At 50.8% G+C, this 25,635-nt stretch overlaps 1 protein-coding gene across 1 annotated transcript in view; it reads right to left on the bottom strand.

The window, feature by feature from the left end:
* The window catches only part of LOC119970221 (trypsin inhibitor ClTI-1-like), a 32,294-nt gene extending 7,184 nt beyond the window's left edge, over window positions 1-25,110 (bottom strand). Inside the window, exons 1-3 of the mRNA XM_038804482.1 lie at window positions 24,911-25,110; window positions 7,057-7,082; window positions 94-209 (exon numbers count right to left, since the gene is read on the bottom strand). Of these exons, the coding sequence (XP_038660410.1) occupies window positions 94-209; window positions 7,057-7,082; window positions 24,911-24,965 (197 nt within the window). The 5' untranslated portion in view covers window positions 24,966-25,110. The remainder of the gene's footprint in view (window positions 1-93; window positions 210-7,056; window positions 7,083-24,910) is intronic.
* Between the last annotated feature and the right edge of the window lie 525 nt (window positions 25,111-25,635).

The following is a 25,635-nucleotide window of genomic DNA, read 5'->3' as shown; positions in this document are numbered from 1 at the left end:
AGGACCCCCCCCCCCCCATTTTACAAATCCTAAAATATTCAAGGGCTTCAAGTTTCTATTTTTGTGAGAAGAGTATAAAGAACATTGTTATACCCTCTCTCTGCACACAACATGCATTCATTGCTGTAAGTAACTCCATCTGTTCCACAGACTGGATCATATTGGCGGTTACACATTCGAGGACCCTGGCTTGATTGTCCACAGTTTGGCTGGAATATCAAACAGAATCATTTGTGATGATTGATTATTTTGAAGCAGAATTGTTCACCAATGGACAGGAATAAAGGTTTTCCAGTATTGATACTGAAATATAGACACTCGTTAGTTTCAGAGTGAAACATTGACACTATCGCAGAACAGAGAGGGAGATACAGGCATAGAGTCATAGATATTTACAGCATGGAAACAGGCCCTTTGGCCCAGCCTGTCCGTGCCGCCCAGTTTCTATCACTAAGCTAGTCCCACTTGCCTGCATTTGGCCCATATCCCTCTATACCCACCCTGCCCATGTAACTAACTGCTTTTCAAAGGAAACAATTGTACCCACCTCTACCGCTGCCTCTGGCAGCCCGTTCCAGATACTCACCACCCTCTGTGTGAAAACATTTCCCCTCTGGTCTCTTTTGTATCTCTCCACTCTCACCTTAAACCTATGGTATCTAGTTCTAGATTCCTCTACCTTTGGGAAAAGATGTTGACTATCTACCTTATCGATGCTCCTCATTATTTTATAGACCTCTATAAGCTCACCCCTAAGCCTCCAGGGAGAAAAGTCCCAGCCTATCCAGCCATTCCTTATAACTCAGACCATCAAGTCCTGGTAGCATCCTCATAAATCTCTCCTGCACTCTTTCTAGTTTAACAATATCCTTCCGATAATAGGGTGACCAGAACTGAACACAGTATTCCATGTATGGTCTCACCAATGTCTTGTACAACTTCAGCAAGACGTCCCAACTCCTGTATTCAATATTCTTACCAATAAAATCTAGCATGCTGAATGCCTTCTTCACCACCCTGTCCACCTGCAACCCCTGTCTTCAAGGAGCTATGAACCTGTACCCCTCGATCTCTTTGTTCTGTAACTCTCCCCAACTCCCTACAATTAACTGAGTAGATCCTGCCCTGATTTGATCTACCAAAATGCATCACCTCACATTTATCCAAATTAAACTCCATCTGCCATTCGTCAGCCCACTGGCCCAAATGGCCAAGCTCCTGTTGTAATCTTAAATAACCTCCTTTACTATCCATTATGCCACCGATATTGGTGTCATCTGCAAACTTGCTAACCATGCCTCCTACATTCTCATTCAAATCATTAATACATACAGCAAATAACAGTGGACTCAGCATCGATCCCTGAGGCACACTGCTGGTCACAGGCCTCCAGTTTGAAAAACAACCACCCTTTGGCTTCGGTCACCAAGCCAAAGGTGCACTCAGATTGAAAATAAAAAACAAGAATTTAGAATGAAGCAAGGAAGTGCTAAAACAGAGATCGACTCACAGGAAATCTGGAATGGAGAGTGAAACACAGACACTCTGGAATGGACAGTGAAACACAGACACTCTGGAATGGAGAGTGAAACACAGACACTCTGGAATGGACAGTGAAACACAGACACTCTGGAATGGACAGTGAAACACAGACACTCTGGAATGGACAGTGAAACACAGACACTCTGGAATGGACAGTGAAACACAGACACTCTGGAATGGAGAGTGAAACACAGACACTCTGGAATGGAGAGAGAAACACAGACACTCTGGAATGGAGAGAGAAACACAGACACTCTGGAATGGAGAGTGAAACACAGACACTCTGGAATGGAAAGAGAAACACAGACACTCTGGAATGGAGAGTGAAACACAGACACTCTGGAATGGACAGTGAAACACAGACACTCTGGAATGGAGAGAGAAACACAGACACTCTGGAATGGAGAGTGAAACACAGACACCCTGGAATGGAGAGAGAAACACAGACACTCAGGAATGGAGAGTGAAACACAGACACTCTGGAATGGAGAGTGAAACACAGACACTCTGGAATGGAGAGAGAAACACAGACACTCAGGAATGGAGAGTGAAACACAGACACTCTGGAATGGAGAGAGAAACACAGACACTCTGGAATGGACAGTGAAACACAGACACTCTGGAATGGAGAGTGAAACACAGACACTCAGGAATGGAGAGTGAAACACAGACACTCTGGAATGGACAGTGAAACACAGACACTCTGGAATGGAGAGAGAAACACAGATACTCTGGACAGGACAGGGAAACACAGATACTCTGGAATGGAGAGCGAAACACAGACACTCTGGAATGGAGAGCGAAACACAGACACTCTGGAATGGAGAGAGAAACACAGACACTCTAGAATGGAGAGAGAAACACAGATATTCTGGAATGGAGAGTGAAACACAGACACTCTGGAATGTATCTGGAATGTGAAACACAGAGGGCGCGATTCTCCACTCCCCACGCCAGGTGGGAGAATCGCGGGAGGGCCGGGCGAATCACGCCATGCCACCCTGGCACCCCCCGCGATTCTCCCACCCCACCTCACGGCGACCGGTGATTCTCCGGCCCGGATGGGCCGAGCGGCCTGACGACCCCGACCGGTTCACGCCGGTGTCAACCACACCTGGTCGCTGCTGGCGTGAACATCGCGTGACAGGTAAGTGTAGGGCCTGTGGGAGGCGGAGAGAGGATCGAGCACCACGGCCGTGCTCATCAGATGTCTGGCCCGCGATCGGTGCCCACTGATCGTCGGGCTGGCGCCTGTAAATGACGCACTCTTTCCCCTCCGCCGCCCCGCAAGATCAAGCCGCCATATCTTGCGGGGCAACGGAGTGGAAGACGGCAACTGCGCATGCGCGGGTTGGCGCCGACCAACCTGCGCATGTGCTGCTGACATCACTTAGGCGCCGCCGGCCGTGTAATTCGCGGCGCGCCGCTTTGACGCAAGCGTCAAGGCCCGGTGCCCGAGTTTCGCACACTGCCGCTCCTAGCCCCCCGGAGGGAAAGGAGAATAGGGGGCTAGGAGTGGCCTCCGACGCCGGAGTGAAACACTCCGGGTTTCACTCCAGGGTCGGCACTCAGTCTTCCGTTGGGAGAATCGCGACCAAATACTCTAGAATGTAGAGTAAAACTATAATGACCTCCAATTGGCATTATTGGTTGGCCAATTGGAGTATGAGCTCCCTCAATGATAGCTCATTGAGGCGGCCCATATAAGCACCTGTGTAGGCTTTGTGATTCAGTCTTCAGTTGACTGGAATGCTAGCAGCACTGTTGGAGCTGCTCTTGTATAGAGTCATTGGAAATAAATATTGGTGTGGTGGCGGGACTCCTGCCTCCTGTGGACTATTACAGTGGCGATGAGGTAAACAAAGAACTTTGCGGAGACCAGCTGCCGCACTTGGAGGGTAAGCCTTGCTATTTCAGAAATGCCGTTTTTTGGGAGGTTAGATGCATTCGACCCAACTGTTGAGGACTGGTCCCAGTATGTGGAGAGAATGTGTTACTTCTTCCGGGCCAATGAGATAACTATGGACGAAAGGAAACGGGTTATCCTGCTGTCGGCGTGCGGACCTTCAGCTTTCGCCGTTATACATAGTCTAACTTATCCCAATGCGCCGGACATATACCTTTTCCAAGAATTAACGGAATTGATTAAAGAGCACTATGACCCAAAACCACCCCTCATTTTGCGTAGATACAGATTCTACACAGCCAAGTGGGAAGACAGGGAGTCAGTCACGAATTTCTTGACCCGCCTGAGTAGGCTGGCGGAAAATGTGAGTTCGGCCCGACGCTAAATGAAATGCTTCGGGACCGGTTAGTGTGTGGCATAAACGACCTCACAATACAGAAACGCCAGGTGTTACAGCTCGCACTATCCCGAGAAAAGGCAGCAAGTGGGGCGCAGGAACTACAGGGTACGCCAATGGAGGTAGATACCTGTGAGAGGGACTACCACAACGGGTCCAGCTACCAGATAGCCACTCTCAGGAAAAACCTGAGGAATAGAGGGCCAAAGGAAAAACCCTGAACTGCCCCCAAGTCTGCTAGGACTAACTGGAAACAGAGGGAAGTACCGGCTGAGGCTTCCCCAATAAAGAAGGACCGTTTCTGGTTCCAGACAGAGTGGAGTAACAGCGACAGAAACCCTAGAAGGAGGTGGCAAAAGAGGAATAGCAGGTGGGGACGCAGGGAAGTACACAACCTAGACGCCCCATCCTCCTCCGAAGGGGAACAATTATATAAAAGAGAAAAATGTGTTTTTCTGGCCCCACAAGTGACGTACCTGGGATATAAAGTAGACGAGTCGGGCTTACACCCATTGGAAGACAGAGTAAGGGCAATAAAAGAAACCCCAGCTCCCACCACGGTCCAGGAGCTACGATCATTTCTAGGGTTGGTAACCTATTACGGCAAATTTATTGAAAATAGGGCGTCCATCCTAGAACCCCTGCACCAGCTACTAAAAAAGGGCCAAGAATGGAAATGGTCTGCCTGCCAAAACCGAGCATTTAGGGACATTAAGGAACAGCTGTCATCCGAAAATGTCCTAGAGCATTATGACCCAAGGAAGGAGTTGGTGGTCACGTGTGACGCATCCCCTTACGGGGTAGGAGCGTCTTAGCCCATAGAGGAAGGAATGGGGAAGAACGGCCAATAGCCTATGCTTCGAAGACCTTGGCGATGGCTGAGAGGAAGTACGCCCAAATCGAGAAGGAAGGACGTGTGTGATATTTGGAGTAAAAAAAATTCACCAGTATCTGTACGGGCGGAAATTCACCATAGTGACGGACCATAAGTCGTTATTAGGGTTATTAAAAGAAGACAAGTCAATACCCCCGATCACATCAGCTAGAATCCAACACTGGGCGTTGCTACTGGCGGCATATAGATATGTTCTGGAGCACAGACCGGGAACGCGAGTGGCAAATGCAGATGCTTTGAGCAGACTTCCCCTCCCGGACACCCCGCCGCTAAGTAGTACTCTGAGGAGACAGTAATGACTCTAAATTATTTGGAAACCCTACCAGGGGACGCACAACATATTCGGTTGTGGACGCAAAAAGACCCAGTTTTAGCCAAGATGAAGCATTTACTGCTAACAGGGGAACTGGAAAGACCAGTGGAGCCCCAGTTGCTCCCATACTGGAGCAGAAGGGACCAAATAACCATTGAAGACGGTATCCTATTATGGGGAGCCCGGGTAATAGTCCCAGCTCAGGGCCATCGGGTAATCTTAACCGAGTTACATCACGGACACCCAGGGGTGTCTAAAATGAAGATGCTAGCTCGAAGCTACGTTTGGTGGCCAGGATTGGACACAGACATAGCAGCCTTGGTACGTCGGTGCCAGGAGTGCCAACAGGGGCAAAGAGTGCCACCAGCGGCGCCATTGCACCCGTGGGAATGGCCAGGCAGACCGTGAACCCGCCTGCATATTGACCACGCCGGCCCTTTCATGGGCTCAATGTTTTTGGTGATAGTGGACGCCCACTCCAAATGGTTTTACGTCCACCGGGTAAACACGGCAAGCACAGCATCGACAATCGAAAAGCTCAGGGCCTCGTTTGCAACACATGGACTTCCGGAGGTATCGGTGTCGGATAACGGAACGGCATTCACAAGTGGGGAATTTGGAAAATTCCAAAAAGAAAACGGAGTCCGCCACATCAAAACGGCCCCTTACCATCCAGCGACCAACGGCCTGGCAGAGAGAGCGGTCCAGACACTAAAAGCGGGACTCAAGAAGCAGCCGGCAGTGTCAATGGACACAAAGCTCTCCCGCTGGCTGTTTGATTACAGGACCACACCGCATTCCACAACGGGCATACCGCCAGCTGAACTCTTAATGGGAAGGCGGCTGCGAACGAGGCTGAGTCTCCTTTTCCCAAATTTAATGGGGAAAGTGGAGAAACAACAGGAGGCCCAATGCAGGGGGCATGATAATAGTCGGCAGCAGAGACATTTCCAGGTGGGGGCACCAGTTTGGGTCAAGAATTATGGGAATGGACCAACGTGGGTCAAAGGCACGGTAGAGTCCCAAACGGGGCCCATATCCTATGAAGTTTTGGTAGGAGGTAAGGTGCTGAAGAAACACCTAGACCAAATAAGGGCAGTGAAACCACACCTGGAGGCAGGCGAAGCAGGACTGCCTCAAGCTGGGATAGCCCAGACGGAAAAGATACGCACACCCAAACACCGAGCAATTTCTCCAGATCCCGTCATCCAGTCGTCAGAGTCGGAGATGGACGCGGCCGACGAGGCCGCCGCGACACCTCTCCCCGAGGAGGAGGAAGAACAACTTCCAAGAAGGTCGTCAAGAAAAAGACAGGCACCTATAAGGTACACCCCGCCCACGTCGGAGAACGATCCGGCGGACGACACAGAGGTGATAGACCCGGACATGAGGAGCAGGAAGAAGCTCAGAGGAATGCCAACTGGTAGGAATTCCTCGGACCTTGAGGGGGAGGGGTGTAATGACCTCCAATTGGCATTATTGGTTGGCCACTTGGAGAATGAGCTCCCTCAATGATAACTCATTGAGGAGGCCCATATAAGCACCTGTATAGGCTTTGTGAGCCAGTCTTCAGTTGACTGGAATGCTAGCAGCACTGTTGGAGCTGCTCTTGTATATAGTCATTGGAAATAAATATTGGTGTGGTGACGGGACTCCTGCCTCCTGTGGATTATTACAGAAACACAGACACTGTATATTGGGGAATGGAACACAGCCCCGCTGGAATGTAGAGTGAAACACAGACACTCTAGAATGTGGAGTGAAACACAGAGACCCTCGAATGGAGAGTGAAACACAGACACTCTAGAATGTGGAGTGAAACACAGCCACTCTAGAATGTGAAGGAAAACACAGACACTCTGGAATGTAGAGTGAAACACAGACATGCTAAAATGTGGAAGAAAACAAAGGGACTCTAGAATATATAGTGAAACACAGACCCGTTAGAATGTCGAGTGAAACACTGGCACTCTAGAATGTATAGTGAAACACACACTTCCTACCTCCATTCCGTCTCCAGTGCTGGCAGCTGTAAAAAAGTAAAATGGTGGGAAGAAAGATAGTCACTGCACTGGTTAATAACGGAACTCATAAACACAACAGATTTTCATCTTCAGCTGCATCCAAATAATGATATAAGATATTCCATATGTTGCATCCTTTTTTCACATTTATACAAAAAACAAACACGCAATTAATTTTAATCTAATGTTTCATTATTTCTTTGACAAAGGGTCATCTGGATTCGAAACGTTAGCTCTTTTCTCACCCTGCAGGTGCTGCCAGACCTGCTGAGATTTTCCAGCATTTTCCCTTTGGTTTCATCATTTCTTCTTGTTTACTTTCCAGCTGTGACATTGTACAAATGTGCAGCTTGTGAAGTGTTAATGTTAAATTAAACAGGGCAGCACGTGGCACAGTGGTTAGCAATGGGACTCTGGTGTTGAGGACCCGGGTTCGAATCCTGGCCCTGGGTCACTGTCCGTGTGGAGTTTGCACATTCTCCCTGTGTCTGCGTGGGTTTACCTCCACAAACCAAAGATGCTCAGGTTAGGTGGATTGGCCATGTTAAATTGCCCCTTAATTGGGAAAAAAAATAATAATTGGGTACTCTAAATTTATTTAAAAAAAGAAGAAAAAAAAGATGTTATGTTAAGCCTAGCCACTAGAGGGAGCTAAGGGACAGTACTAGAAATAACACTGCCTCTTGGGCTCGGGGAGGAGACTAGATTTGGAGGTGACAAAGATAAGATTCATAGTGCATTGCAGAGTTAGTTAAGATATAATTGTTATAGTCAGTAGATAAGATATCAGAGGTCTGCATACAAGTGAATAGCACTGTGACTTCACAGCTCCAGGGTCCCAGGTTCAATTCCCGGCTTGGGGCACTGTCTGTGCGGAGTCTGCACGTTCTCCCCGTGTGTGCGTGGGTTTCCTCCGGCTGCTCCGGTTTCCTCCCGCAGTCCAAAGACGTGCAGGTTAGGTGGATTGGCCATGATAAATTGCCCTTAGTGACCAAAATGGTTAGGAAGGGTTATTGGGTTACGGGGATAGGGTGGAAGTGAGGGCTTAAGTGGATCGGTGCAGACTCGATGGGCCGAATGGCCTCCTTCTGCCATGTATGTTCTATGTTCTATAGTGTTAATGAGTGCAGTTTAATTCTTACATGTATGTTTGCTGTTCAGAATAAATGTTGAACTCAAATTTTGTGGTGTTGAGAAAATTAGTTTGGTTCTTCAAAAGAGCTTTGTGTATCTTTGTGACCACTATGCCTGGAAACCCCTCACAAATATCACCACACAAACCAGGCTGCAATCTAATCTCTTTGTTACTCTGAGACCAACATCTTTCATGTGACAAGAGCAGCTGATGGATTGAATGTCCATTTCTCCTTTATTCTCCATCCTACTGGTTGGTTCCCAGAGTTTCTCTATTATTCAGAAAAGGGATGTGAGCTTCTCTGGCTCGGCCAGCATTAATTTCCCATCCTCAATAACCCTTGATATGATGGTGGTGAGCTGCCTTCATCAACCCTGAGATGTAGGCACATCCACGGTGCAGTTAGGGACACAGTTCCAGGATTTTGAACCAGCAACAGTGAAGGAACGGTGATAGGATTGTTTGCTGCTCACAAATATGTTTTTGAACAAGCTGGTCAATTGCCTCCATGTGTTGTGGAGGCCTTCCTCCTACCTTCGAATGGTGAATATAATTTTTTCCATTTTAAGGAATTCTGCTGAGTGGGACAGCCAGTCTGCGACCTTGGGTGGTGCTGCTGATCTTCAGCTGAGCAGGTGTCTCCGGTAGGTGATCAGGGAGGCAAAAGCTGGGGCCCCTCTCCCTGTAAAGAATTCTGACTGTTCCCATACCCTGAAGACCGCCACTAGTGTGCATGGCTCCACCCTCACCCCTACAACCTTGGACATGGCCTCGAAAAAGGTGATCCACTACCTGACAAATCTGGGACAGGACCAGAACATGTGGGTGTGGTTGGCCAAGCCTCCCTGGCACTGTTCACATTTGTCCTCCACCTCAGGGAAGAACCCGCTCATGCGTGTTCTGGACAAGTGGGCCCTGTGCACTACCGTTAGCTGCTCAGCCCTGCGCATGAGGAGGTGGAGAGCTGTGCAGAGCTTCGATCCAGAGTCCTTCCCCGATCTCTATGCCCAGCTCTTCCTCCCACTTTTCCCGTGTCTCATCTATTTCACCCATGTGCTGGACCCTGGCCCAAACCCAAACCATTCCAGTTCCTCCATGAGGTACCTCCATTGACTCTGTCAAAGATCCTCTCTGCGTCCAGGGAGATGATCACTTCTGGTGTCTCCTCCCCGGGTGGGGTCATTATCATGTTCAGCAGACGTCTTGTGGTGGTATGGATATGAGCACTGCCATTGGTGCAGAGCACTGGCTTCCCATTGGCTCTGGCTGGTCATGTGCCTCTCGTCCAATTGGTTGGGACTAGTCATGTGACTGCTCTCCAATTGGTCGAGAGGCAAGTAGGCCCCACCTCCAGGGTGGGGTATAAGTACCCAGAGTTCCCGGTGGTCGGCCTTTCTCTGTAGTTGACCACCGGGCTAACAACTAGCTGATTAAGGCCACAGTTTGGATCCTAAATGTGTCTTGTGTCGAATTTATGGTACATCAATTTAATCAGTTAGAATTTTGGAATAGAGCTACGCATCAAGCCTGACTGCCTCCGTACCAGCCCGCATGCTGCAAATGCGTCTGCAATCTTTAAACACTGGCAGGCGTGTTTTAATAGCTACCTGACAACTGCAGCCGGCAAGCCCACCAAGGAGCAGAAACTCCATATCCTCCACTCATGCGTGGGCACAGCAGTCTACTCAATGATTGAGGACGAAAGCGATTATGATGCGGCCATGGAGATTCTCAAAGGACACTTTCTCCGGCCAGTCAACAAAGTATACGCACGGCATCTCCTGACGACTAGACAACAGTTCCCTGGTGAGTCCCTCGACGAGTTTTACCAGGCCCTTGCAGCTCTAGGAAGAACGTGTGCATGTCTCCAATTTTCGGCGACGGAGCACATGGAACTTCTAATCAGAGACGCTTACGTTGCTGGCATGCAGCCCCCTTCTATCTGCCAACGATTGCTGGAAAAGAACACCCTCAGCCTAGCTGAGGCACGGACTCTTGCAACCTCCCTGGGTCAAGCCTGCGCTGTGGGTCACTCCAACAAACTAGCGGGGCCCCATTGCTATTTTTGTGGTCTCTCCAAGCACCCCCACCTGCGCTGCCCGGCCCGCTCCGCTCTGTGCAAGAGCTGCGGGAAGAAGGGCCACTACGCGGTGGTCTGCCAGACCAAGTCGGTCGCTGCTGTTCCACGCAGCGACCGCGGATCCCCCCCCCCGGGCCTCCCTAGGGCCCAGCGCCGCGCACCGACCTCTCCGGCCCGCCTCCCAGCCCCCGCAACAGCCCCACGGTCCTCCCGACCCTCGCTCCCAGCCGCCCCGACCGGCCCGCAGACGCCGCTGACACTGCCCCCAGCCGCCACGAGGTTCCCACAGGCACCGCCATCTTGGGCCCCGGACGCCATGTGCGGGCCATGGGCACCGCCATCTTGGGGCCCCGGCTCCACGTGCGAGTCCTGGGGGCCGCCATCTTGGGCCCCGGACGCCATGTGCGGGCCATAGGCGCCGCCATCTTGGGGTCCCGGCTCCACGTGCGGGTCCTGGGCGCCGCCATCTTTGGACCCCGACACCACGTGCGGGTCCTGGGGGCCGCCATCTTGGGCCAACACGGAAGGCCCTGCAAGCGATTACTCTGCCACTGAGGATGATCTGGAACTCTCACCACGACTGGCCTCCATCAAACTCAACCAGTCGCGACCACGCACGCTCGCCAAGACTACGACAACGGTTCAGCTGGACTCAGGGAGCACGGAATGTTTCGTCCACCCCGACACGATAAGACGCTGCATGCTCCCCATCCATCCAGTTAAACATAAAATTGAATTAGCCTCAGGTTCGCACTCCGTCCAAATCACCGGGTGCTGCATAGCGGACCTCACGGTCCAGGGGAGGGTTTTCAAAAACTTCAAACTCCTCTTTCTCCCCCGTCTATGCGCTCCGGCACTCTTGGGCCTGGATTTCCAGTGCAACCTGCAGAGCTTAACCTTCCAATTCGGCGGCCCTATTTCCCCCCTTACTGTCTGCAGCCTCACATCCCTCAAAGTGGATCCCCCTTCCTTGTTTGCTAATCTCACCCCAGATTGTAAACCTGTCGCCACTCAGAGCAGACGATACAGTGCCCAGGACCGGACCTTCATCGGGTCCGAGGTCCAGAGGCTCCTTAAGGAAGATGTGATCGAGGCCAGCAACAGTCCCTGGTGAGCCCAAGTGCTGGTAGTTCGGACTGGGGAGAAAAACCGGATGGTCATTGATTACAGTCAGACGATCAACAGGTTTACGCAGCTGGACGCGTATCCTCTCCTCCGTATTTCCGACCTGGTTAACAGGATCGCGAAGTACAAAGTCTTCTCCACGGTGAACCTTAAGTCCGCCTACCACCAGCTCCCTATTCGTGCGAGTGACCGAAAGTACACCGCGTTTGAGGCAGATGGGCGCCTCTACCACTTCCTCAGGGTTTCATTCGGTGTCACAAATGGGGTCTCGGTCTTCCAACGGGAGATGGACCGAATGGTCGACAAGCACGGTTTACGGGCCACCTTCCCGTATCTCGATAACGTCACCATCTGCGGCCATGACCAGCAGGACCATGACATCAACCTCCAAAAATTCCTCCGAACCGCAAAACTCCTTAATTTAACATACAATAAGGATAGGTGCGTGTTTAGCACCGACCGTCTAGCCATCCTTGGCTACGTAGTGCGTAACGGAGTGATGGCCCCGATCCCGAACGCATGCGTCCCCTGATGGAACTCACAAATCCCTCAAACGCTGCCTGGGCTTCTTCTTATATTTCGCCCAGTGGGTCCCCAACTACGCCGACAAAGCCCGCCCCCTCATCCAGTCCACATCCTTTCCCCTGTCGATGGAGGCCCGCCAGGCCTTTAGCCACATCAAAGCGGATATCGCAAAGGCCGCGATGCGTGCTATCGACGTGTCCCTCCCATTCCAGGTCGAGAGCGACGTGTCTGACGTAGCTCTGGCGGCCACCCTGAACCAAGCGGGCAGACCCGTGGCCTTCTTTTCACGAACCCTCCACGCTTCCGAAATCCGCCATTCTTCGGTGGAAAAGGAGGCACAGCCCATAGTCGAAGCTGTGCGATATTGGAGGCACTATCTGGCCGACAGGGGGTTTACTCTCTTCACAGACCAACGGTCAGTAGCTTTCATGTTCGACAATGCACAGAGGGGCAAGATTAAGAACGACAAGATTTTGCGGTGGCGGTTCGAGTTGTCTACGTACAACTATGATATCTTGTATCGTCCTGGGAAGCTCAACGAGCCTTCCGATGCCCTATCCCGCACTACCTGCGCCAGTGTGCAGATTGACCACCTCCGCTCCCTCCACACTGACCTCTGCCATCCAGGGGTCACCCGTTTTTACCATTTTATTAAGACCCGCAACCTGCCCTACTCCGTTGAGGAAGTCAGGACCGTCACCAGGGACTGCCACGTCTGCGCCGAGTGCAAACCGCACTTTTACCACCCCGAACGAGCGCATCTGAGCAAGGCATCCCGCCCCTTTGAACGTCTCAGTGTAGACTTCAAGGGCCACCTCCCCTCCACCAACCGTAACACTTATTTCTTGAGTGCTATCGACGAATATTCCTGCTTCTCTTTCGCCATTCCCTGTCCCGACATGACCACAACAACCGTCATAAAGGCCCTCCTATCCATCTTCTCCCTGTTCGGTTACCCCGCGTACATCCACAGCGACCGAGGGTCCTCTTTTATGAGCGACGAACTGCGTCAATTCCTGCTCAGCAGGGGCATAGCCTCTAGCAGGTCAACCAGTTATAACCTCCGGGGTAACGGTCAGGTCGAGCGGGAGAATGGCACTATTTGGAATACCATCCTGCTGGCCCTATGGTCCAGACATCTCCCTATCCCCCGTTGGCAAGATGTCATCCCCGACGCCCTGCATTCAATCCGGTCTTTCCTCTGTAGTACCACTAATCAAACACCTCATGAACGTATTCTTGTTTTCCCCAGGAAGTCGTCCTCAGGATCCCCTCTCCCGACCTGGCTGGCCACCCCCGGGGCCCATCTTGCTCCGGAAGCATGTGCGGGTGCACAAGACCGACCCGTTGGTTGAGCGAGTCCACTTACTCCATGCCAACCCGCAGTATGCGTACGTGGAGTATCCTGACGGTCGGCAGGATACGGTCTCGTTTTGGGACCTGGCACCCGCCGGCGTGCGGCCTTCTCCCCCTACATCAACACCTCCCCCCCAACCCCACTTCCCCCCAGAGCCCCCAACACCCCCACGACCCAGCGCACACGCCCCCTCTTCCCCGATTACAGCGTCTCCACCACCGGCCCGGGATACGGAGACACATCTACGACCGACGCTCCCGGAGGCAAGGACGACCATCGGCCCGACGTCACCGGCTCCACTGCGAAGGTCTTCCAGAACACCACGGGCACCCGACGGGCTGATCGTCTCCATCTAATGCGGCCATGGGACCTTTTTTTGGACATTTTGTGTTATTCTGCTGTTAGTAGTAGTAGTATTGTTTTGCCACGAGCCAGTGGGCAGCCCACCTTTATCGATTTTCTCTGCTCATACCACCAGTCCTCGGACCCCCCCCCCTCTCTCCCACTTACACCCCCCCCGCCTTCTTTCTCCACAAGGGGTGAATGTGGTGGTGTGGATATGAGCTCTGCCATTGGTGCAGAGCACTGGCTTCCCATTGGCTCTGGCTGGTCATGTGCCTCTCGTCCGATTGGTTGGGACTAGTCATGTGACCGCTCTCCAATTGGTCGAGAGGCAAGTAGGACCCGCCTCCGGGCTGGGGTATAAGTACCCAGAGTTCCCGGCGGTCGGCCTTTCTCTGTAGCCGACCACTGGGCTAACGACTAGCTGATTAAAGCCACAGTTCAGATCCTAATTGAGTCTTGAGTCGAATTGATGGTACATCACGTCTGACGTCCGCCGTTAGTTGTCTGCCCTTGACAAAGCCCGTCTGATCTTCAATGACGATCTCTGACAGGCAGCTCTCCAGTCACCTCGTCAGGGCCTTCACCAGGACTTTGGCATCTGTGTTTAGGAGTGAAATGGGTTGTATGACCTGTGCTCCATCGAGTTTTTGTCTTTTTTAGGAATCCGTGATATCGAGGCCTGAACCAACATGAGCGGAAGGGTCCCTCTCGATAGCGAGTCACTGAGCATATCCCGCAGGTGCGGGGCCAATGCTGTCGTAAATTCTTAATGGCAGTCCTGCTGGAATCCATCCTGACCTGGTGCCTTCTGTGACTGTATGGAGTTGATACTCTCTGTGACTCCCCCAGTTCTACAGGTGCTTCCAGCCCCTGCCTCTTTACTTCCCCCCAAAGCTGGTATGTCCAGCCCATCGAGAAAGTGCTTCATCTTTGAGTCTCCCTCCGGGGGCTCGGAGGTGTACAGCTCCCGGTAAAAGGTAGCAAAGGCCTCATTGATCTTACCTGGCGCTGTGACTAGGTTACCGTTCCTGTCCTTTACCTGTGCTATCTCCCTTGTGACTGCCTGCTTTCACAGCTGCTGAGCCAGCAGGCGGCTGACCTTGTCTCCGTGTTCACAAAAGGTCCCCATGTCTGGCGGAGATGGTTCACTGCTTTCCCGGTGGAGAACAGGTCAAATTCCATTTGTAATTTTGTCCTCTCCGCCAGTCGTTCTACAGTGCTGGCTGTGGAGTATCGCCGATCCACATCCAATATGGAGTCAGTCAGCTGTTGCCTAGCTGCCCTCTCCTTCCTGTCCTCGAGTGCCCCGTAAGCTACCAATTCCCCCCTTATCATCACCTTCAGTGCCTCCTAGAATGTGGAGGGTGAGACCTCCCTGTCTGGTTACAGGATACGTACATTTTCTCACAGAACACATTGTTGGTGAGGAGTGCTGTGTCCAGCCTCCATGGGGGGGGGGGCATGGGCCCAGATCGCCTCGAACCTCACATCCACATAGTGTGGTGCGTGGTCGGAGATTACAATTGCGGAGTATTCCTCTCCAACTAGCCCTGGAAGCATTGATTTACCCACTACAAAGAAATCGATATGCGCATATACTTTGTGAACGAGAGAAGAAGGAGCACTCCTTCTCCCTCGGGTGGTTGAACCTCCACGGTAGCATAGTGGTTAGCACAGTTGCTTCACAACTCCAAGGTCCCAGGTTCGATTCCCGGCTTAGGTCACTGTCTGTGCCGAGTTTGTACGTTCTCTCCGTGTCTGCGTGGGTTTCCTCCGGGTGCTCCGGTTTCCTCCCACAGTCCAAAGATGTGCAGGTTAGGTGGATTGGCCATGATAAATTGTCCTTAGTGTCCAAAAAAATGTTAAGTGTGGGTTACTGGGTTACAGGGATAGGGCACATACGTGGGCTTCAGTAGGGTGCTTTTTGTAAGGGCTGGTGCAGACTCGATGGGCCGAAAGGGCTCCTTCTGCACTGTAAATTCTGTGATTCTATTTCAAACAAAGCTAGTTTATTTACACTACTTTAAATGATTTGCACACATTACTAAGTAATGGCTAAGAAAAAAACAGTATTAAAGCTATGCTACAGAAATCTGTAAGATCTAACTACAGTATCTAACGAATACAATGAACAACCTATCTTCACCTGCCACTAACACCTTCTCCCAGAATCTGTTGCCTTCTTTACTTTGGGGTGATAAGCTGTTTCTTATATCGACCAAATGACCACACAACCAATATGTTAGCTCAAAAACACAGTTTATCAATAACACAAGACTTGTATCTCTATGCAGTACCACGCGCGGCTCCGTACGAAACTACACCTAACGACTAAGATGACTTTTACTTAACTTTGAGTGACCGACACTGTGCGAGATAAGGCCTTTATCCAGGTCCACGTGGTCGGTTTGGAAGTGGTTGGGTTCGTCTCAGCTGGGCTCGTCCTTCAGGAATGGTCACGGGTCCTTGAACTTGGTTGTTCTGCTGCAATTGCTCGCACACAGGCCGGTCCCAAAAGAGATTGATCTCTAGTGCACAGGGCATCCTTCATCTCTTTCGCGCCCTTTTGGGCGGTCCTCACTCCAGGTCCAATGGATCGATAGGGTTCTCGATCACCCTCATTTTATCTCAGCCAATTAGGGGGTGGATACCTCGATAACTGGGCGGGTCCCAGCTATCATTGTCCCAGGCACGTAGGCCTTTCCAAATAGGGGGTGGGTGGGACCGGTTAGCCTGCTACTGTTGTAACTCCTTAACTCAAACTATTGTCCAGGGTGAAATGGTGATCGACTCTTAATGGTTACAAGTTTCAGCCAAGTCTGGCTTCTTTGCGCAATACACAGGGGCTGTGTACCTGTCCGTGTCCCAAATTGACCACAATTCCCATGGTCCTTTGCAGGTGGCCATTTTACATGGCTACAAATCCCAGGAGTCACAATATATTTATATGACTACTCTGTGGTGCAATCTACTGTTGAGATGCATGAACATCACCTTGTTAACCCTTTACACTCTCTACATTATACACATAACTACATCCCCCTTTCTTTGAAGAAGTTTGTACAGTAACAAACAGTAGAATAGAATCAATGATATTACATAGTACATTGATATGTCTCCGGTAAAGTTAACATGTGAGTCAAAATTTGTTAAAGTTTTCAAATGAATTCTTTCAGGTTTGTTTCTGATTCTGGATGAGCTTCTCAACCCAGTCAACTGAGATTCAGATGCTTCCAGTGCCTTCTGGAAGTCATCTTGTCTGTCATCAGATATCGAGGTAGTAGGATTCAATGTGCTAAACCAGCCCCATTTACAGGGGCTGGTTTAGCACAGGGCTAAAGAGCTGACTTTTAAAGCAGACCAAGGCAGGCCAGCAGCACGGTTAAATTCCCGTACCAGCCACCCCGAACAGGCGCCGGAATGTGGCGACTAGGGACTTTTCACAGTAACTTCATTTGAAGCCTACTTATGACAACAAGCATTTTTCATTTCATTTCATTTCTTTTTCATTTCATTTCAATGTGAGTAACTATCAAATTCAATACATGGAAAAGAGTTTTGAAGAGACTTGACTTTTAAAAGAGCACATCTATTTCTTTTCAGAACAGAACCATCTGTCCTTTTCACAACATGCGAGTGAGGTGCTGCATGACGCATCTTTTTCCTGTGCTTGTGGTGCTGACTTCTTGTCTGCTTGACCCGAAAAACCGGTTTGCTTTACGTTTTTTTTAGCAACTACCAACTGTTCTATACTGTCGGAATGACTTTTTTTCTTCCTCCATTTCTTCCTGGCATTAGCTTCATTATACGTGAACTTTTAAAAAAAAAAATGTATTTTATTACAAACATGTATCAAAACTAGTTGCAGCTAACAAACACCCTGAGAAACATGCTTCCCAACAATCAACAATACAGTCTGTACAGATTTCTCCTCTTTTTCAGCCCTCCAACCCGCGACGAACAGCCCCTCAAAAACAGTCACAAACATCCTCCATCTTTCTTGAAACCCCCCTGAAGAACCCCTTAACTCATACTTTATCTTCTCAAATCGCAGGAAGTCGTACAGATCACGCAACCAGGCCGCTACCCCCGGTGGCGATGCTGACCGCCACTCCAATAAAATTTGCCGCCATGGAATCAGAGAGGTGAAGGTCAAGACATCAGCCTTCCTCCTCTCCATGAGCTCCGGCTTCACTGAGAATCCAAATATCACCACCAACGGGTCAGGATCCACTCCCTCCTCCTCTACAATCCTGGCTAAGACAGCGAACACTCCCACCCAGAATCTTCCCAATTTTTTGCACCACTAAAACAACATGTGCACGTGATTTGCTGGCCCCCTCCCACACCTCTCACATTCACTGCTACCCCCTGAAAGAACCCATAAGACCATAAGACATAGGAGCAGAATTAGGCACTCAGCCCATCGAGCCAGCTCCTCCATTCAATCATGGTTGATATTTCCTCATCCCCATTCTCCTACCATTCTCCTACCAGCTCCCCATAACCCCTGAGCCTCTTATTAATCAAGAATCTATCTATCTATCTCTGTCTTAAAAACACTCAATGATTTGGTCTCCAGAGCCTTCTGCGGTAAAGAGTTCCACAGATTCACCACCCTCTGGCTGAAGAAATTCCTCCTCATCTCAGTTTTAAAGGATCGTCCCTTTAGTCTGAGATTGTGTCCTCTGGTTCTAGTTTTTCCGACAAGTGGAAACATCCTCTCCACGTCCGCTCTATCCAGGCCGCGCAGTATCCTGTAAGTTTCAGTACGATCCCCCCTCATCCTTCTAAACTCCAACGAGTACAGACCCAACGTCCTCAAGTGTTCCTCATATGACATGTTCTTCATTCCAAGGATCATTCTTGTGAACCTCCTCTGGACCCTTTCCAAGGCCAGCACATCCTTCCTTAGATACGGGGTCCAAAACTGCTCGCAATACTCCAAATGGGGTCTGACCAGAGCCTTATACACCTCAGAAGTACTTCCCTGGTCCTGTATTCTGTAACATTGTCAACTGCCGACTGAACCTGCACATTAACATAGAACATAGAACATAGAACAGTACAGCACAGAACAGGCCCTTCGGCCCTCAATGTTGTGCCGAGCCATGATCACCCTACTCAAACCCACGTATCCACCCTATACCCGTAACCCAACAACCCCCCCCCCCCCCCCTTAACCTTACCTTACTTTTTTTATTAGGACACTACGGGCAATTTAGCATGGCCAATCCACCTAACCCGCACATTTTTGGTCTGTGGGAGGAAACCGGAGCACCCGGAGGAAACCCACGCACACAGGGGGAGGACGTGCAGACTCCACACAGACAGTGACCCAGCCGGGAATCGAACCTGGGACCCTGGAGCTGTGAAGCATTTATGCTAACCACCATGCTACCCTGCTGCCCCTAAACCTTAAGAGAATCATGAACAAGGACTTCGAAGTCCCTTTGTGCTTCTGATTTCTGAAGCATTTCTCCATTTAGAAAATAGTAAATTCCTCCTTCCAAAGTGTATAACCTCACACTTTTCCACATTGTATTTCATTTGCCACTTCATTGCCCACTCTCCTAGCTTGTCCAAATCCTTCTGCAGCCTCCTTGCTTCCTCAATACTACATGTTCCTCTACAGATTTTTGCATCATCTGCAAACTTAGCAACAATGCCCACAGTTCCTTCTTCCAGATAAAGTATATTGGGAAAAGTTGTGGTCCCAACCCACTCATTCTCGCCCGAGTCATATGCACCCTGTGCACCAACTTAAACTGTATCAGGCTCATCCTTGCACAAGAGGAGGTCCTGTTTATCCTCCGCAGTGCCTCACTCCATACTCCCCAATTGATCTCCATTCCCCACTCCGCTTCCTATTTCTCCTTGATCTTCACCACCCGCTCGCCTCCCTGCTCCCCCAGCCACTTATATATATCCCCAATTCTTCACTCCAATTCCACATCGGGAAGCTGCAGTCGTTCCAGCAGGGTGTATCCCGGCAACCTAGGGAACCCCCTCCAGACCTTTTGCGCAAAGTCCCTAACCTGCAGACACCTGAACTTACTCCCCCTCGGCAGCTCCACCCTGTCCCTTAGCTCCTCCAGACTGGTGCACCTTTCCTTGACCAGCCCCACTTCCTTCCACCTCCTGCATACACTATCCATCCTGCCCCGGATCAAACTCATGATTCGCGCACAGCGGCGTTAGCACCGACATCCCTTCCACCCTAAAATGCCTCCTCAACTGATTCCATGGGTGGGATTCTCTGACCCCCTGCTGGGTCGGAGAATCGCCGGGGGGCGGTGTGAATCCCACCCCCGCTGGTCACCGAATTCTCCGCCACCGGAGATTCGGCAGGGGCTGGAATCGCACCGCGCCGGTCGGCGGCCGCTCATAGCGGCCCCTCCGGCAATTCTCCGACCCGCGATGGGCTGAAGTCCCGTTGGTTCTTTGCCAGTCCCGCCAGTGCAAATTAGTCTAGGTCCCTTACCGGCGGGACCTGGCGGTGCGGTGGGGTCCGGGGTCCTGGGGGGGCACGGGGCGATGTGGCCCCGGGGGGCGCCCCCACGGTGGCCTGGCCCGCGATCGGGGCCCACCAATCCGCAGGCGGGCCTGTGCCATAGATTCCGCACCTTTGGAGCGGGCTGACGCCGGAGTGGTTCATAACACTCCGTCGCACCGGGACCCCCCGCCCCGCCTGATATGGGAGAATCCCGCCCCATACCTTCACTGTGGACTGCACCACCGGGCTCCCTGAATACCTACTCGGAGCCATTGGCAATGCTGCCGTCAACATAGCCCTCAAACTAGACCCCTTACAAGATTCCTCCTCTATCCTAACCCACACTACCCATTCTCCTTCCCACCACTGCCACACCTTGTCCACATTCTCCGCCCAATAATAATGAAGCAATTGCGGCAACGCCAACCTCCCCTATCATACGTGAACTTGTATGATCTACACACACATCTGTCTATGCTATCACGAATGTTAGATGCGGATTGTATGTCCCTCCCATTTCCACAACCACGTGTACTTCGCCCAGTTCGGCTTCTAGAATCCTAGAGTTCCTGGGGTTTTTCTGTGATTGCCCGCTGTGGTTCTCCTGCTTTGGGCCTTTGTCGGAGTAACCTCTGGGCCCAATCTACCTCTGGTGGCTTGGTGAAGCCTTCCCCTTCGACCAGCTTTCCGAACACCTGCACGATGTACTCCGTCGGGTTTCTGCCTTCTGTGCCCTCAGGTAGTCTGACAATTCTTCGGTTCTGGTGGCCGGACCTGTTCTCCTGACCTTCCACCTTCCCCTTGCGCGCTCTCAACAAGAGTTGTGACCAACTTTGCCACTTCTGCCTCAGACAAGGCGATCCCATCGTTCTGGTCAGTGACCAATTTCTCCAGCTCCCACTGGCTGCCTCCTGGGTCTCCAGTCTCCACTCCGTTCTTTCCAGTGCTTCGTGGAAGGGGGCTAAAGAGATTTCAATGGCCGACCTCATGGTCGTCATGAGGTCCTCCATAATGAACCCCGTGCTTTTGGAACTCTATTGAAAGAAGCTCCGTTGGTGGGTGGGTTGGTGTTCGCGTTGGTGATCCCACTCGGTCTGCCATGCGCTGCTCTGCGTTGCTCCACACATCTGTTCACTGTGAGGCCTGGATCTTCCTCTCCCAACTTTTACTCCTGTAATTTTTCCGAATCTTTGTCTGGTTTGAGGGCATTTCCTTGGATGGTTGTTCGTTTAGGGTGAGGCTGTTTTTGTTGTTGTTATTTTGGTATCTAATGTACAGGTTAAAAGGGCCTAATTTGACGTTCCCAAGGGAGAGTCACCTTCCATATGACCGCTCAATACATCGCCACCACTGGAAGAAGAGCTTGTGAAATCCCGAACAGGTCTCCACTCGGCGCCTGGGAAGACCCCGTCACGTAAAGGTTCAGAGTGACCGTCACTTTGAAGGCCACTGGGAGCGGGTGTCCTCCCCCTTATCCCCGTAGTGCCAGATGTGCCATAATCTGGCAGACATGTCACACTCTCTATCTACTCAGCCGGAGTCTCCGGCAGATCCTTGAAATAAAAACTGTGCCAGTGTACACGAGGCCTCATGTGGCACCCCCTCCTCGGCCTGATGGGCGGCTCGCTCTCCATCCTGGGCAGCTGCCTCCAGTTCTTCTGTGGCACACTCCGTTGCTGCACGCTCTGCTGCTGCAGCTTCCTCCTCCTCATGCAGCTTCAGCTCGTACAGCTGCAGGCATATCTCAGGGCTGCGGCGATTAGCATGAAGGCCACCATTGCTGGTTGAATTCCAATATCCATTGTCTGCAGGGGGTAAATGACCGACATGATAGCATGGTGCGTACCCCCCATGCCCAACCAGATCCAACGGGCTACATAGTGGGTCCAGTTGGCACTGTGGGCTCTGCCACGTATGTCCCCCCCTATCTCTGCACCTCTGTGCCATCGTTATCTGGCACCGTGGGGGCCTCTGGCAACTGTCCCTGATGCCAGGGGTACCATTGGCTGGCACTGCCTTGCCAGCAATACGCTTTGTGGCCCCTGCCCAGTGCACCCGTAGGGGCCACAGTGGGCGTTGCCCTGGTTGGGCTACAGGCAGGTGGTGGCCAAGTTGGGGGGCTATGACAGAGGGTTGAGTGTGGGATTTGGGGGGATGGGGCACCCAACACGGCCAGTGTCGCTCTGCAAACCAGGGGCCAAGGTGGTTGGTCAGTGGGGTGCTCAGCAAATGAAATGAAAAATGAAATGAAAATCGCTTATTGTCACAAGTAGGCTTCAAATGAAGTTACTGTGAAAAGCCCCTAGTCGCCACATTCTGGCGCCTGTTTGGGAAGGCTGTTATGGGAATTGAACTGTGCTGCTGGCCTGCCTTGGTCTGCTTTCAAAGCCAGCGATTTAGCCTTGCGCTAAACCAGCCCCAAATGGCTGCCTTGCAGACCACGGCAAAGGTGGTCTGTGATTGGACACCACCCCTGTCCCCTGGGGGGGGTCCCACCGGCCAGTTGGCCTGTCCCCTCATCACCCCCCCACGCCAGCAGCCCAAAGTCGAGCCTCTCCATGTCCTACCTCCTCTCTCTCCCTCTCATCAGCTACGATGCCGGTTTCACGCTTTTTAAAAGCACAAATGAACCGCGCATTCGGGAACTCAGCCCATCAGAGGCGGAGAATCACGGAGGCCCCGGAGAACTCCGGGTCGGGCCCACTAATGACATGCAAAAGGTGTTTTCTGTAAGTGTGTTCTGGACTTGACATTGACGCCACTGTTGAGGTGACCGAGAATTGAGATTTGGCGTCAAATTGGCGCTCGCCGTAATTTCGGTGTCAACCAACGGAGAATCCCACCCAAAATGTATCGAGGACGAACAGAGCTTTGTATCATGGAATCACACAGAAGACAGTATTCCAACTCTGTAATGGAGGAGCACTCTCCTTTCACATACAGCGCTGGTTACTGATTGCTGGGGAGCAGGGTCAATGACTCATTATCATGCCAATCTTTGTCCTAGAAATTCAAGCACGGGTTACTGCCCTGAGCTTGATGAAGATCCTGATATTGGCCCTCAGGCCTCGTTTCAGTGCAGGCAGAATTGTAGCAAGTTGTAGCAGAATGAGGAGGGCTGGGTTATTGGGCTTTGGAGTAAGGGTCAGGGACATTCGATAATTTGGGGTGAGGGGTGGGGGGGTGGTGGGGTGGGTAGTAGTGGTCAGTGGGGGGGGGGGTGATTGATGTCTGGGGGCTGAGATGCCCACATTCTTGTAATCTAGGTTTGAGAGGAACATCCCCGCACATTCTGCATTGTGTTAAGTATCAGGGCCTTCCAGGCGATTAGTGCCATGTTGTATTGAGTTCAGAGTGTTGTGAGTAATGGAGCAGAACTGTATTGAACATGGGCCCTACAAATCACCCAGGACCTTAATCTAAATAACAAGTTCTGTTATTAGCATAATCAGGTCGCACATTCCTGACATTCATTTAGCATTCATGTCAAAAGGGCTAGAATACAAGAGCAGGGATGTTCTTCTGAGGCTGTGGTCAGACCCCATTTGGAGTATTGTGAGCTGTTTTGACCCGTTTCTAAGGAAGGATGTGCTGGCCTTGGAAAGGGTCCAGAGGAGGTTCACAAGAATGATCCCTGGAATGAACAGCTTGTCGTATGTTGTCGTATGAGGAACGGTTGAGGACTCTGGGCCTGTACTCGTTGGAATTTAGAAGGATGGGGGGAGATCTTATTGAAATTTACAAGATACTGGAGAGGATGTTTCCACTTTTAGGGAAAACTGGAACCTCAGATTAAAGGGACAATCCTTTAAAACAGAGATGAGGAGGAGCTTCTTCAGCCAGAGGGTGGTAAATCCGTGGAAATCTTTGCCACAGAAGGCTGTGGTGGCCAAATCACTTAGTATCTTTAAAACAGAGATAGGTTCTTGAATAATAAGGGGTCAGCGGTTATGGTGATGGGAAAAATATCAGCCATGATTGAATGACTGAGCAGACTCAATGGGCTGAGTGGCCTAATTCTGCTCCTATGTCTTATAGTCGTATGACACAACCACATCCACATTTCACCAATATAAAGTGGGAGGTGTGCTTTGTAATGAGTGTGGACTTCCCACCCGCCATACTGGACGATCAAGAGGCCCGGGTGCTGCGTGGCCAAGTCTCTCAGAATTGATACATATTAGGAACTGAAGGAAGGGTCATCATTGCTGTGTTCAATATGTACGTATAATGTCCTGAATTACAATTCATTAACAGTGCAGATGGGAAATACGTATACTATTGCAAGACTGCTTGTTGGAACTGGCCTCTTTTGGAGCTTACCCGTGAATATGGAAGGGTGTGAAATCACTTTAATGTTATGTTACTGAGAACCCTTCACTAAATATCCTGGCGTGCCATCCCTGCTTGGCGTGGGCTACAGTGGGTGTTTAGGAAAGATTAACACCGTCCCCAACACTCTCACTCAGTCACAATCACCATTCAAGCTGCGAGTCAGACTCTTCACCAATCAGCAATGGGACGTGAAATGCTCAATGAACAAGTGCAGCAGCATCGCAGAAACATTTAAAAACCCACATGTGTTGATGAAGTCGCCATCCAGAACAACCAGAGCCGTAAGCCTTAAGCAATTGCAGATCAAATGATATCATGTAAATGTGCAGACTCCAGTCCTTATTTAACTCAGAAACAAAATGCTAATAAATAAATATGAGCGTGAGAAGCAATTAAAGTCCATGAGCGTAAACAGTGGTATTAAGAGGCACTTACTGATTTCAGAGAATAAAAACATGGAGAAAAGAGCAAATGCTGAGAAAGATCTCATTCTCCTGCAGTGGAAGCTTTGAGTCAGTAACCGTGCAGTCGTCCACTTGTATTGACATTAGTCTTGTATAACGGAGCTGGTTTATATAAAGGGAAGGCTGCTCAGTGACTCACTGAGCATTGTGAACATACAGCTGGTTCATGTTTACACGAAATGACAGACTGAGCGTTCCTGAGCCAAATACGTCACTGAGACAGGTAAAAACAAGCTGACAAGGACACAAATCAGTCGAGGGTAACCCAGAGTGCTTATCCTTTCACAGAAATAGATAGATAGAGAAATACAGCACAGAACAGGCCCTTCGGCCCACGATGTTGCGCCGATCTTTTGTCCTAGGTTAATCATAGAATTTTGGACAATTTGTCATGGCCAATCCACCCAACCTGCACATCTTTGGACTGTGGGAGGAAACCGGAGTACCCGGAGGAAACCCACGCAGTCACGGGGAGGATGTGCAGACTCCACACAGACAGTGACCCAAGTCGAAATCGAACTTGGGACCCTGGAGCTGTGAAGCAATTGTGCTATCCACAATGCTACCGTGCTGCCCTTAAGAAGTTAACCTACACTCCCTTATTCTACCCTAATCCAAGTACCTATCCAATAGCCGTTTGAAGGTCCATAAATTTTCCGACTCAACTACTACCACAGGCAGTGCATTCCATGCCCC

Source organism: Scyliorhinus canicula, chromosome 8 (genome assembly GCF_902713615.1).
Source record: "Scyliorhinus canicula chromosome 8, sScyCan1.1, whole genome shotgun sequence".
Taxonomy (NCBI): domain Eukaryota; kingdom Metazoa; phylum Chordata; class Chondrichthyes; order Carcharhiniformes; family Scyliorhinidae; genus Scyliorhinus; species Scyliorhinus canicula.
This window is presented reverse-complemented; position numbering and strand designations above follow the sequence as displayed.